This window comes from Canis lupus, chromosome 30 (assembly GCF_011100685.1).
Source record: "Canis lupus familiaris isolate Mischka breed German Shepherd chromosome 30, alternate assembly UU_Cfam_GSD_1.0, whole genome shotgun sequence".
NCBI lineage: Eukaryota > Metazoa > Chordata > Mammalia > Carnivora > Canidae > Canis > Canis lupus.
Window position 1 is genome coordinate 29,632,329 of NC_049251.1, and position 12,818 is coordinate 29,645,146.

General features: G+C 50.4%; 1 protein-coding gene across 1 annotated transcript; it reads left to right on the forward strand.

Moving 5' to 3' along the window:
• Nucleotides 1–660: 660 nt before the first annotated feature.
• On the forward strand, nucleotides 661–1,527 carry LOC106558045 (40S ribosomal protein S20-like). The gene has a single exon (XM_038579882.1). It carries the CDS (start codon nucleotides 904–906, stop codon nucleotides 1,276–1,278), a length of 375 nt encoding a protein of 124 aa, XP_038435810.1. The 5' UTR covers nucleotides 661–903; the 3' UTR covers nucleotides 1,279–1,527.
• The last annotated feature ends 11,291 nt before the right edge of the window (nucleotides 1,528–12,818 follow it).

Below are 12,818 nucleotides of genomic sequence, written 5' to 3' on the forward strand. Positions count from 1 at the left end.
GACCCACTCTGGCCTCCTAAGTATTTCTCTTTATCACATTTAAAAAACAATTTATGATACACCTTGGTATAGGTTTTTTGGAGGAGAAGGAGCTGAGTCCAGTGTCCTTTATTGGTGGTACACCACAGGGAGGCCTCCCTAAGCCCCTCCCACTCTTTAGGGATTCTGGGATTGAAACTGTAGAGTCTGTGTATGTTGAGAGATTGAGTTGGGATAAACACTCTCAAGGAGCTAAAGGCCTCTCTCTTCTTGTGCTTTTGCTGGGGGTGTTGGCCTAGGAAACTCTTACTTCTTGGAGGCCATGTGGACCATAAGGTCTACCACCCTATTACTGTAGTCAAATTCATTGTCATACTAGGAAATGACCTTGACAAAGTGGTCATTGAGGGCAACACAAGCCCCAGCATCAAAGTGGAAGAGCGAGTATCCCTATTAAAAATGCAGGACAGGGGATCCCTGGGTGGCGCAGTGGTTTAGTGCCTGCCTTTGGCCCAGGGTGTGATCCTGGAGACCCGGGATCGAATCCCATGTCGGGCTCCCGGTGCATGGAGCCTGCTTCTCCCTCTGCCTATGTCTCTGCCTCTCTCTCTCTCTCTGTGTGACTATCATAAATAAATTTAAAAAAAAAAAATGCAGGACAAACCTGGCCCTCAGTGCAGCCCTGGATGCCCTTGAGGGGGCCCTCTGATGTCTGTTTCACCACCTTCTTGATATCATCAAATATGACAGCTTTCTCCAGGCAGCAGGTCAGATCCTGCTGACACATTGAGAATAGAAACATGGAAGACCGCTCTTTGAGGAAGACACAGTCACAGAGAGAGGGGAGCCCAGGACGCCCTGCTCCTGCTCCTGACTCCCCGCTGTTCACCAGGAACAAGTCGGTCAGGAAGCTGCACCACAACCATGGCACTTAAAGACACTGGGAAGACCCCCGTGGAACCAGAGGTGGTGATTCACCGAATTAGAATTACTCTAACCACCCACAACGTAAAATCTTTGGAAAAAGTGTGTGCTGACTTGATCAGAGGTTCGAAGGAAAAGAATCTCAAAGTGAAAGGACCAGTGAGGATGCCTGCCAAGACTCTGAGAATCACTATGAAAAAGACTCCTTGTGGTGAAGGTTCTAAGACTTGGGATCGTTTTCAGATGAGGATCCACAAGCGACTCATTGATCTGCACAGTCCTTCCGAGATTGTTAAGCAGATTACCTCCATCAGAATTGAGCCTGGAGTTGAGGTTGAAGTCACCATTGCAGATGGCTTAAATCAACCTTTTTAATAAATTGATTATCTGTTGTTAAAAAAAAAAAAAAGAAGAAGAAGAAACATGGAAGACCATGTTGGTGAGCTTCCATATAGCTCAGAAATTACTTTGCCCTCAGCCTTGGCAGTGCCAGTGGAAGCAGGGATGATGTTCTGGGCAGCCCATGGCCGTCATGCCACAGCTTACCAGAGAGGTCATCCTGTCTTCTGGGTGGCAGTGATGGCATGGACTGTGGTCATAAGTCCCTCCATGATGCTAAGGTGGTCACGGATGACATTAGCTGGGGGGGTGGGGAGGGGCAAGCAGTTGGTGGTGCAGGAAGCATTTGAGGGTCCTGAGGGAGTTGTCATACTTCCTATGGTTCATGTCCATCACATACATGGAGGCATCAACAGAAGGGGCAGAGGTGGTGACCTTTTTGACTCTACCTTAAAATGAGCCCTAGCCTTCTCCAAGGTAAAGACACAAGTAGACTCTATAACATATCCAGCACCAGGATCACCCCACTTGACATTGGTGGGGTCTTACCCCTCAAAGATGGAAATGGGCTTTCCATTGTTGACAAGCTGCCCATTCTTAGCCTTGACCATGCCATTGAACTTGCCACATGTGGACTCTTACTAGAATATGTAGACCATGTGGTTTTGAGATCAATGAAGGTGTCATTGATGGCAACAGTATCCCCCTTGGGACACCTGGCTGACTTAGCTGGTACAGTATGCAACTCTTGATCTTGGGGTTGTAAATTTGAGTTCCACATGAGTATAGAGATTACTTAAAAATAAAATCTTAAAAAAAAAATATAAAGGCCTGGTAACCAGATATCCAATATGGCCAAATCCATTTACTCCAACTTTTACCATTGTGTCTTAGGGACCCAGCTGGCATTACACAAGAAGATGTAGCTGTCTGTTGAGTTGGGAGGAGCAGAGAGCCTGGTATAGTTTCTTTATGTGGATTGTGCTTGGTGTTCATCAAGTGTCTTAGATCTATGGATTTATCAAAAAATTTTAAAAGATTTTATTTATTCATGAGAGACACAGAGAGAGGCAGAGACACAGGCAGAGGGAGAAGCAGGCTCCCTGCGGGGAGCCCAATGTGGGACTCGATCCCGGGACCTCAGGATCACACCCTGAGCCAAAGGCAGACGCTCAACCACTGAGCCACCCAGGCATCCTGGATTTATCAAATCTTCATCAAAGTTTTCATCAAACTTAGAAGTTTCTCAGTTATTTTTTTTTTCTTTTCCTTCAAGTATTTCTTTTTTCTTGTCCTTCTCCCTCTTTGGGAGACTCTAATTACACATGTATACTTGGCACTTGAAGTCATGTCACAGGTTTCTAAGGCCACATTGTTATTATTTTGATATCTTTTTCCTTTGTGTATTTTATTTGGGATAGTTTCTGTCTCTGTATTCAAGTTTACTAGTCTGTGACATCTAAGGTTCCATTCATCCATCTAGTGTATTTTTTATCTCAGGCATTATAGTTTACATTTTTAGAATTTCAATTTGGGTCTATTAAAAATTATATTTCTCTACTTAACATGGTCAGTCTTTGCTTTATCTTCTTGCGCATATGGAACATAGTTATAACTGTTTTAATGTCTGTGTCTCCTAATGCTATCATCTGGGTAATTTCTGGGTAGGGTTTTTTAATTGATCGTTTTTTTTTTTTCTTTGCATTCTGGGTCATACTTTCCAGGTTCTTTGTGTACGTGCTAATTTTTATCAGTTGCCAGATGTGGTGAATCTTATTTTCTTGGGTGCTCGATTTTTTGTATTCTTATCAATATTCTTGAATTTTGCTCTGGGGATGCAAAAGCACTTCGCAACAGTATGGCCTTTTTTCAGGTCTTGCTTTTGTTAGATGGAGCCAGAGGAGTGTTTCCGTTTTCACCCACTTCTGAGTCAAAAAGTCTTGTGAGTGCTCTACTCAATACCCCCCCTAATTGTGAGGTTTCCAGTTTGGTCTGTGGGAGCGAGCACTATTCCCAGCCTTGTGTGAGTTCCAGGGATTACTCTAATCATATCGGTTGATTCTAACAGTGCTTCTAGTAGTTTCTTCACATGCAGGTACCAAGCTGAATGAGTGAAGAGGTTACCCTTTGCAGAGCTCCAGAGTCCTCTCTTTCCGCAGCTCATTCCTTTTTGGTTCATGGTCTTGGTGTCCAGTGTCTTGAGAACCATTCTTTCATATATTTTGTTGGGTATTTTAGTCATCTTAGGTGGGGATGTAAATCCAGTCCTGGTTACCCCACCTCAGCTGGACCCAGAGATCCTCGTGATGGTTTGTTCATTTGTCCAGTGGGCACTTACTTGGGAGAGCTTGCTGGGCCGCCTCGCAGTGGTCTGTGGCTCTCCAGACACCCCAGATTTTCCTATCTCAGGGCCTTTGTGTGGGCCCTCTCCTCTGTCTGGAATGCTCTTTCTAGCTGTACTTCCCTCTCTCAGCTCAGAGGCCTTCTCTGACTACTCTGTGTAAAGTGAATTGCTCTCTCTCTTTTTTTTTTTTTTTTATTTCCCATCACACTTCTGCTTTCCTTTACAACTTCTTTTACTAGAATGTGGGCAGGAATTTCTGTCAGATTCCCTGGAACCAGCTCAGGGCCAGGCACACTATAGGTGTTCAATAAATATTTATTGAATGACTGAGGTCTCTGTATATTTCATGGTACCTGTTCATATAACAGAGCTCCGTTAAACTGGGGGTGCTTGGCTGATGGGAGCACAGCTCCCTGCCCTAGGTCCCCAACAGGGAAGGGATGCAGAACCCCTGGTCGGAGGCCACACTCTCCTTAGTGATAACTGAAGGCCCCCGGGTGCCGGCCAGGGGAGGGCTGACAGGTGGGGCTGATGAGTTCCAGACCCAGGCCTCTGGGCCCCGGCACAGCCCGACAGAACCGGACGCTGGGCAGGAGCCAGAGCCAAGCTTCCATGACGTCGCTGCCTTCAAGGGCCATGCTCCCCCCTAGCCCCTTGGAGGGGCTTCGGGTCTCAAAGCTGTGTGCCACTGGGCTCTGCGGAAAGAGCCGTCTTGCCTGGTTTGAGTCCCAGATCTGGTTGTGTGACCAGTGACAACTATCAGAACACTCGCAGAGTAGGCTTTATAAAGTAAAAAGTACTTTGTACACTGAAAACCTCTGTAAACCAAAAACAGGTGCTCCCTGAACTGGCAAGGCCTTAGGGAGCTTCTGTCCTGAACCCCTGCTTTTGACGAAGGGAGAGCCTGAGGTTTAACTGAAATAATGTATGTAGACTGCTTAGCACGAGGCTTGGGACTTTGTGTTTTTATTCTAGCTACTAACCACCTGCCTACCGCTGGCTAAGCAACCTGTGCCTCGGTGCCTCCTGGCTTCCCAGCCCTTCCTGCCTCAGCTGGAGACCTTGGTCCATCTCTCTCTCTCTCTCTCTCTCTCTCTCTCTCTCTCTCTCTTTTTTTTTTTTTTTTTTTTGAGAGAGAGAACACGGCATGAGCTGGCGGGAGGAGCAAATGGAGAGAGAGCAATAAATTGCCTGCTGAGCAGGGAGCCCGACTCAGAGCTTGATCTTGGGACCCTGGGATTATGACCTGAGCTGAAGACAGATGCTTAACTGACTGAGCCATCCAGGTGCTCCCCATCTGTCTTCAATAGGATTATAATTACTATTTTTCTGAGCGTTTGTGAGGTACCAGGCCATGAGCTAAGCACTCTGTATACATTGCTTAATTCTTTTGTCGTGGGATTAGATAGTATTATTGTCCTCATTTTACTGATGAGGAAGCTGAGGCTCAGAGACATTAGGTAATCTCCCCAAGGCCCTACAATTAGCAAGGGGCTGAAAGTGTTTAGACCCCAAAATAGGAAGTCTCCAAGCATCTTGGTTCTGGCTTCTTTTCCTTTAGATATCTCTTCTAATAACTTATATTTGCTGCCAGCTACTCCTTCCTGGGGCTTTGGGAAGTTTTCTGAGAATCCACTTGGTCAGCCACCAGAAGAGGGCAAGACAGGGTCTTAAACCTCCATCTGAAAGCCTCCCCTATGGCCCAGTGAGGAGCTTTTTTTGGAGTTGGCAGTGACGAGGTCTCTGAGGGTCAAAAACACAGCCCTGGGGAAAGAGATAGGGTGTGGGCAGGAGCCCACAGACCCAGCCGTGGTCTCAGCAAGCATCCTGCCAGCTTTTTCTCTACGAGTCCAGTTATACATTGCCCATGGGATGGTGGGAGCTGCAGATGGAGACAGGCGGATAGAATCCAGCCCTGTAGGAGCTCCATATGGGCGAGGTCACCTCTGATGGGGACCCTGGAGGGCCAGCCTCTCTAGGAGGGGCTGGGACTAGAACCAGCTTTGAAGACCTTGCCAGCTTGGTTAAAGGAGAGTGGTGGTGGGATGGACAGCCTTTCCAGCCCAGAGACACCAGTGCTCGTCAGGCTATCCAGCACATGTTCCAGTGTGTCCATACCACAGCCCTACCAGTGGGAGGTTATTATGTCACTTGGCAAATGAGGAAACTGAGTCCAGGATTCAAGACTCCAGGCAAGATGTGCTGAATGCCAGGTGATGAGGTGTATGATTTTTTAAATAAAATATTTATTTATTCATGAGAGACACACAGAGAGAGGCAGGGACACAGGCAGAGGGAGAAGCAGGCTCCCCACAGGGAGCCCAATGCAGGACTCAATCCCAGATCCCTGGATCATGCACTGAGCCGAAGGCAGACGCTCAACCGCTGAGCCAGCCAGGTGTCCCAAGGTGGATCATTCTAAGGGAGGCCAAGGGGGACCACAGGAGGTTCCTCAGGATGTTACCTGGGCAATGTGTGGGGTGGAGGAAAAGAATAGAGGCCAGAGACATGCAGAGATTGTTGGAACAATCTCAGTGGGTGATGAGGGAGATCTAGACCAGTGCAAGAGCCAGGAAGAAGACGCCTGGGGTGATGGGGCTGGGCTGATGGAAGGTGCAGGAGGTCCGAGTGGGAAGGGATCTACCCAACCCACCTGTTTTACTCAAGGAAACAGAGGCCCAAGGAGAGAACGGAGTTTACCTAAGGGCACACAAGAGGTTAACAGTAGAGCCACACTGGGGTGCCCAGCTAGCTCAGACAGTAGAGCATGCCACTCTGGATCTTAGGGTCATGAGTTTGAGCACCACATTGGGTGTGGAGTTTATTTAAAACTTTTTTGGGGGGCACCTGGGTGGCTCAGTGGTTGAACATCTGGCTCAGGTCGTGATCCCGGGGTCCTGGGGTTGAGTCCTGCATCAGCCTCCCTGCCGGGAGCCTGCTTCTCCCTCTGCCTATGTCTCTGCCTCTTTCTCTGTATCTCTCATGAATAAATAAAATCTTTAAAAACATAAATATAGGGATCCCTGGGTGGCGCAGCAGTTTGGCGCCTGCCTTTGGCCCAGGGCTCAATCCTGGAGACACGGGATCGAATCCCACATCGGGCTCCCAGTGCATGGAGCCTGCTTCTCCCTCTGCCTGTGTCTCTGCCTCTCTCTCTCTCTCTCTGTGACCATCATAAATAAAAAAAAACAAAAAACAAAAAACAAACCCATAAATATAGGGGCAGCCTGGGTGGCTCAGCGGTTTAGCGCCACCTTCAGCCCAGGGCGTGATCCTGGGGATCCAGGATTGAGTTCTGCGTCGGGCTCCCTGTGTAGAGCCTGCTTCTCCCTCTGCCTCTCTCTCTCTCTCTCTCTGTGTCTCTTATGAATAAATAAATAAAATCTTAAAATATATATATATATATTTTTTTTTTTATAGAGCCACACTAAAAAATCCCTAGAAGTTCAAGAACACTCCTATTAAATATGGAGTCAAGTTTCCTCCTATAATAGACCCCTCGCCCCCAGGGATCAAGTCTTTATCTGGGGTTATCAGGTGTCCCAGTATTATCCAACTCAGCTCCTGTCTCACTGTGGGACCCCAGAGCCTTCCCTCTCATTCCCTGGGCAACAGCTGGGTCATCTGTGACATGAGCCATTGGACCAGCCGACAACTAAGACCACTTTCTGCTCTAAGTACCTAGAGGTACTAGAGCTTCTTCCTTGTTCTGGCCCCCCAGACCGCAGTCCAGTCGGACACTGACACGGGTTAGGACTGGTCCTGCTGGGGCTCACATGCCTAAGGAGTGAGTGTCTGGTCCCGAGGAGGCAACATGATCTGTAAAGGATCCCTAACCCTCTCCTTTTGAACCCTGAAGAGGGCATCTCAGTCATGTGAGGACCACAGGGACATTAGCCCTGCCAAGATGGGAGATCAGGGTGCTGGCTACCTAGAAAGATGGGAGAGAAGAAAGCAGGAGAGAGCGGCCTGAGATCTCAACGGGGAAACTGAGCTATGGAAAGGGCCCTGTAGGGGGTTTGCAATGGGAAAGGTGCCCAGCCTGGCTCCTCTGGAGGGGGGTGGGACATGCCACCTTCTGCCTATAATTTTCTCAGTGTATGAACCAAGTTAAGGTGAGTTTTTGTGGGCCAGGCCAGAAACCCAGGAGAAGGGGAAGGAGAGGAGTGGTGGGCCTAGAGGAAAGAAGGAGGCAGAAGGAAAGGAGGAATCAGGGCCCCTGACCTGGGAGCTATGCAGGCAGAGGGAGGGTGTGTGCAGGGGGCTTTCTATGATGTCTTGCTCCTGATAAGAGTCACTGTCAGGTGTCACATACAGCCCCAGGCACAAGGACACCTGGCATGAAGGGGGGAAAGCATTAAATTTGAGCCAGGTCAGGCTCGTATTTCAGACCCTTCCACTCACTAGCTGTGTGGCCCTGGGAAGGTCTCTTGGCCTCTCTGAGCCACAGATTCTAGAACCAAAGAACAGTTGTGTTTCATCCTTCACAGTGGGCAAGCTGTGGAGATCAGATGTCAGTCCTACCCTAGACCCTCCCACTTCCCTTACTGGTCACCCTGCTTGTGCTACTTCTTCACCCAAGTATGCTCCCGTCACAGGCCCTGGGACTGGCACTATTCCTCATCTCCCCCACCCCCCAGTGCCACGAAGCATTCTGGGAGCGCCCCAACCCCTCTAAAGGGGTTTGAGCCAATTGAAGGCCCCTTACTAGGGGACCAAAAGAGAGGCTGGGAGTGGGGGTGAAGAGTGGGGCAAGGACCTTCCCATACCTGCTTCACCCCCATATCCCCTTCCCCCCACTCTCTGATGGGCTGTCTGGGTCTCCCCTCCCCTTTCCCTAAGCTCAGGCCTTGCTTGTCTTCTCCACAACAAGAAGCGAATGTTATTTAAAAGGAGATCAGGAGATTTGCCTTAAATAGGCATGGAGTGCTGTGCCAGGGCCCAGGGTGAGGGGCGGGGGAGGAGGCCACCCTGGGTGGAGAGGGAAAAAAAGAAAGAGGAGAACCTCCTCAGGGGTGTGCAGAGCCTTCTAGTTTACCGAGCACAATCCCAAGCTTCAGGGCATCAGTCAGACAGGGCTTATTCTCACCCTACCCCCATTCTGAGGATAAGGAAACTGAGACCCAGCTCAGGGGACTGAGGCACACTAGCTACCAGATGCCAGATGCTGTGGTCTTTCCATAATAGTCCCGGAGCTCGGAGGACTTCAGGAAGGCATTGAGTCCAGAAGATAGGGTCCCCTGTGGCAAGAATTTTGGGGTTCCCCTGACACCTGCTCCAACTGTCAGTTCCCAGGCCTTTGGCTCCTGCCCCCAGGTGGCCCCTGCCTGCCCTCCCAGCCCCAGAATGTAACTGGACGCCCTCCTCATTCCACACCTTAACAGGTGAGCTGAGGCTCTGCTTACTGAACCCAACACCGGCAGGGGAGGAAGTGAGGGGGCATTCCTGGCAAGGAGGGAGCCAAGCCAGAGGCAAGGAAGTAAGAGGAGTGGGAGGTGGGCTAGCAGTCAGCCCCCTCCCTGCAGGGCTCCTCTGGCACCTGGAGTTCTCTTCCCCATTCCGGGTCTCCAGTCAAGCCCTTCCTCTTCCATCTTGGTCCCTCCCAGCCGTTTCTGTCTCAGCAGGTGATGCTCTTGGAATCTTAAAGAAATGGAGTCTGGAATGTGAGGTTTCTGGGACAAAGCTAGGGGCTCAGAAGCACCCATGCTAGCTCTTTTTTCAAAGGCTCTGAATACCAAGGTGAAGTTTTATGCCCATCCTAGCTCTGCCATTCACAGCTGTGACCGAGCTGCCCGCCTTCTGTGAGTCTGTCTCCTCCCTGATAATCTCAGTCTAAAGATCCCACTCAGGGGTGCCTGGGTGGCTCAGCCGGTTAAGGTTAAGCGTCTGCATTTAGCTCAGGTCATGATCCCAGGGTCCTGGGATCCAGAGTCCTGGGATTGAGCCCTGCCATCAGGCTTCCTGCTTGGTGGAGAGTCTGCCCCCCTCTCCTTCTGTTCACCCCAACCCTCTCTCCCATGTTCTCTCTTTCTCTCTGTCCCTTTCACATAAACAAAATCTTAAAAAAAAAAAAAAAAAATCCCACTCAAAGAGTTGTCAAAGCTGTGTTAAGAGGAGGGATGGAGGGGGTACTTGGCTGGTTCAGTTGGTAAAGCATGTGACTCTTGATCTCAGGGTTGTGAGTTCAAGCTCATGTTGGGCATGGAGCCTACTTTTAAAAAAAAATAAAGTAAAAAGAAAAGGGACAGAGGAAAGAAGAGGACCAGTTCTGACAAATGCACTCATGGACTAGGGCCTCATGTTTGCTGGGGGAAGAGAGGAGGGCCTTCATTCTCCCCTTCCTTGTAGTGGGTGGGCACAGCCTGGGTCCTCTAGGAGGGAAGACTGAAAGGGGACTTTTCATTTATTCTGGATCCTGTAAATTCTTTGTGGGGCCACTGTGGGGCACGGTGCAGGGTGGCAGCTTTAAGTGTAACCAAGACCAGAGGAGCTAACCAGGAGGGCTCACCCATGCCTGCCTCCACCCCAACTCCTTACTTGTCCCAACCCCATTGATCGCTCTTAGACTCACTTCACTGATGAACCGAGGGCTGAGGATTTAGGCAGCTTGCTCAAGGTCACAAGGGCAGTGGCAGAGCCACTTGGAGCCTCGGGGGGGGGGGGGGCCCTCTGCTGACTTTGCAAAAACCCCAGGACCCTGTAAGCTGGGACGTTCTAGACCCAGCTTGCAGCTTAAGTCATCTAACCTCTCAAGAAATTAGTTCTCCCTCTATAAGGTAGGGATAAGGTCTTACTGTCCTCTCAGAATTATCGTGAAAAATGAACAAGAGGGCTCCTGGACACAAACCATGAGGTCCTCCACACACAGTGCAAGCTTCTCAACAAGGAACCTCCCTTCCCTACACCTACTGGGCAGCCCAGCTCCCAAGGAGCCCAGGACCCCGGCCCAGGCACAGCAAGGAGACAAAGGACCTGCCAGGTGTCAGGAAAGGGACTAAATGACCCCTTAGTGCCACCTAGTGGTCTTCAGTGTGCGTGGTGCTTGGGGAGTGGGAGGGCCTAGTTACTCAGGGATGGGGATTCTGAGCATCACCACTGGCACAGGGGGTAGAGTGGAGGTAGGTATGGGTGGGGGGGGGGGGGTAAGGTGCTGGTGGGCCTTCCCTCTCAGCCCCACATTTTACTTCCTCTGGACAGCTCCAGGCAGACGATGGGGTGGGGGCGGAGGGTTCTAGTTCCAGCTCTGCCACTGCCTACCTGGTCTGGCCTGCCTGGCCTCAGCTACCTCCTCTGTGAAATCAAGAGTAAACATCCCCATTTATCAAACATCTTATGAATTATCTCCCTTCTGAAGTCACCGTGCTGAGTGCTGTGGGGACACAAAGACTTGAGAGCCAGGTCTCTCGCTCCCAAGGGCTCCAGCTCATTCCAGGAGACAGACTTGTAAACTGCTAATTACCATCGGAGGCAGGCCACAGCTGGCCTGAGGACAGAGCACTCGGACACAGGAGACAAGTGGGGGCTAGCAGGAAGTGGGAGCCCCTCTCGCCCAAGAGGGATTCTCACCCCTATGTTGAGCCCCCTCGGCTATATACCTGACTCCCCCATCTTGCTTTCAAGTCTAATAAAGCAGAATGTCGAGCTCTACCTCTGCACTTTGGCACTGCATTTCCCTCAATGCCTTTCTCCACCCTGTCCACCTGCTAACTTCCCCCTAGCCTTCCTCTGGAGGAATGGGAAGTCCCCGTGACGAGGCAACCAGAGAGGAGACAGACGCTCTCCTGAGCAGCGGCGTAGACCCCCCCATCACCGAGGCTGCATGCTTAGGCAGGGGGGAAAGTGGGAAGCCCTGTGGTCCCCTAACTGCAGGCTCCCTGCGTTCTTTCATTGGGTTATTCATTCCATGCTGTCAGCCTGCCCCAGTCCAGGTGTGGGGCAGGGTGCATGGGTTGCAAGAAGCAGGGACCTCAATCCTGCTCTGAAGAGCTTTCTGGTGCAGGAGGAAAACCCACAGGCAAGGACCCCATGCTGCATATTCTCAGAGACTGGAACCATTCTTCTAGAAAGGGGTAGGTCTAGATCCTGGGAACAGAGATGATGTTTGAGGGGAATCGGGAGAGGTTAATTGGGGTATTTCAGGCTAGAAGCATGTAGCCCAAGTCAGGGAGGTGTGCAGGGGAAGGCACCCCCTTCACAGCCCCTTTCTCCCCCTATCCTCTAAGCAAGCTCTCCTCGCCCTATTATTTCATTGTTTAGCTTGTTATTTGCTTGCTTGTTTATAATCCATCTCCCTCTATTCACTTGAAGTATCCCAGGACCATGTCACTCTGGTTTACTACAAGGTCTCCAGTATCTAGTCCAGCATGCTGGAATATTAGAGGCTCTCAATAAATATTTATGGAATGAACCCATGAATGCACACACAGGATGAGCAGGAAGTGTCTTTTATCCCAGAATAATGATGATTACTGGAGATCTCTTTTGTCCTGCCCATCCTTAACTGTCCACCCCTGTCCTCATTATTCTAAACAGGGTCACGAGGCCTTTGTGCTTCTTTGCCTCAAATCCAGGGGCTGAGATCACACTCTTCCGGCTTTTGCTTCCAGTTCTTTGAGGGGACTGTGCTAGGGGGTAAGGAGAGGCAAAGAAAGGAGGGTCCCCAAGACTAGGGAGGGTTGAGTGATCAGAGGGTCCCCTGGGAGCACCACAAGGAGGTGGTGGGGCTCCAGAGGGCAGAGAGGGAGGCCCCTGCAGAAGCTTGACCTCTCTCCAACCCTTACCTTTCCCGGACCCTGGGTAGAGTTAAGGCCTATGGATGCTTGTCACTGTAGGTATCTGCAGCCACCATGAGGCCATTGACATGAGGGGCCTGCTCTTATCAGCCCTACTCCCTGCCTGTATGACTTTAGGGGTAGGTGAGAAACCCTTGAATCTGACTGAGAGATGGTGTTTCCCTACATCCCCAGAGATCAAGGTTTGAAGTTAGATTACATTAGATGCACAAACCCTGGTTCCTCATGCACCTTGATGGCATATTCAGCCTCTTGCTAGGTAGCTGCAGGACCTGCATGGGAGACCAAGCTCAACCAGTCATATCTCTGCACCTTTAGGTGTGGGCTAAGTGAAGCAGGGAGGCAGAAGAGTACAGGACTCTCCCTGATGGCCGTGCTTGTGTCGTCCAGGGGTGGTGACAGGGCTCCTCCCGGCCAGCTGTTCCCAACTCCACTCCTGT

What these genes read in the sequence shown, in the direction of transcription:
- LOC106558045 (XM_038579882.1), top strand. Translation starts at nt 904, where the DNA reads ATGGCACTTAAAGACACTGGGAAGACCCCCGTGGAACCAGAGGTGGTG.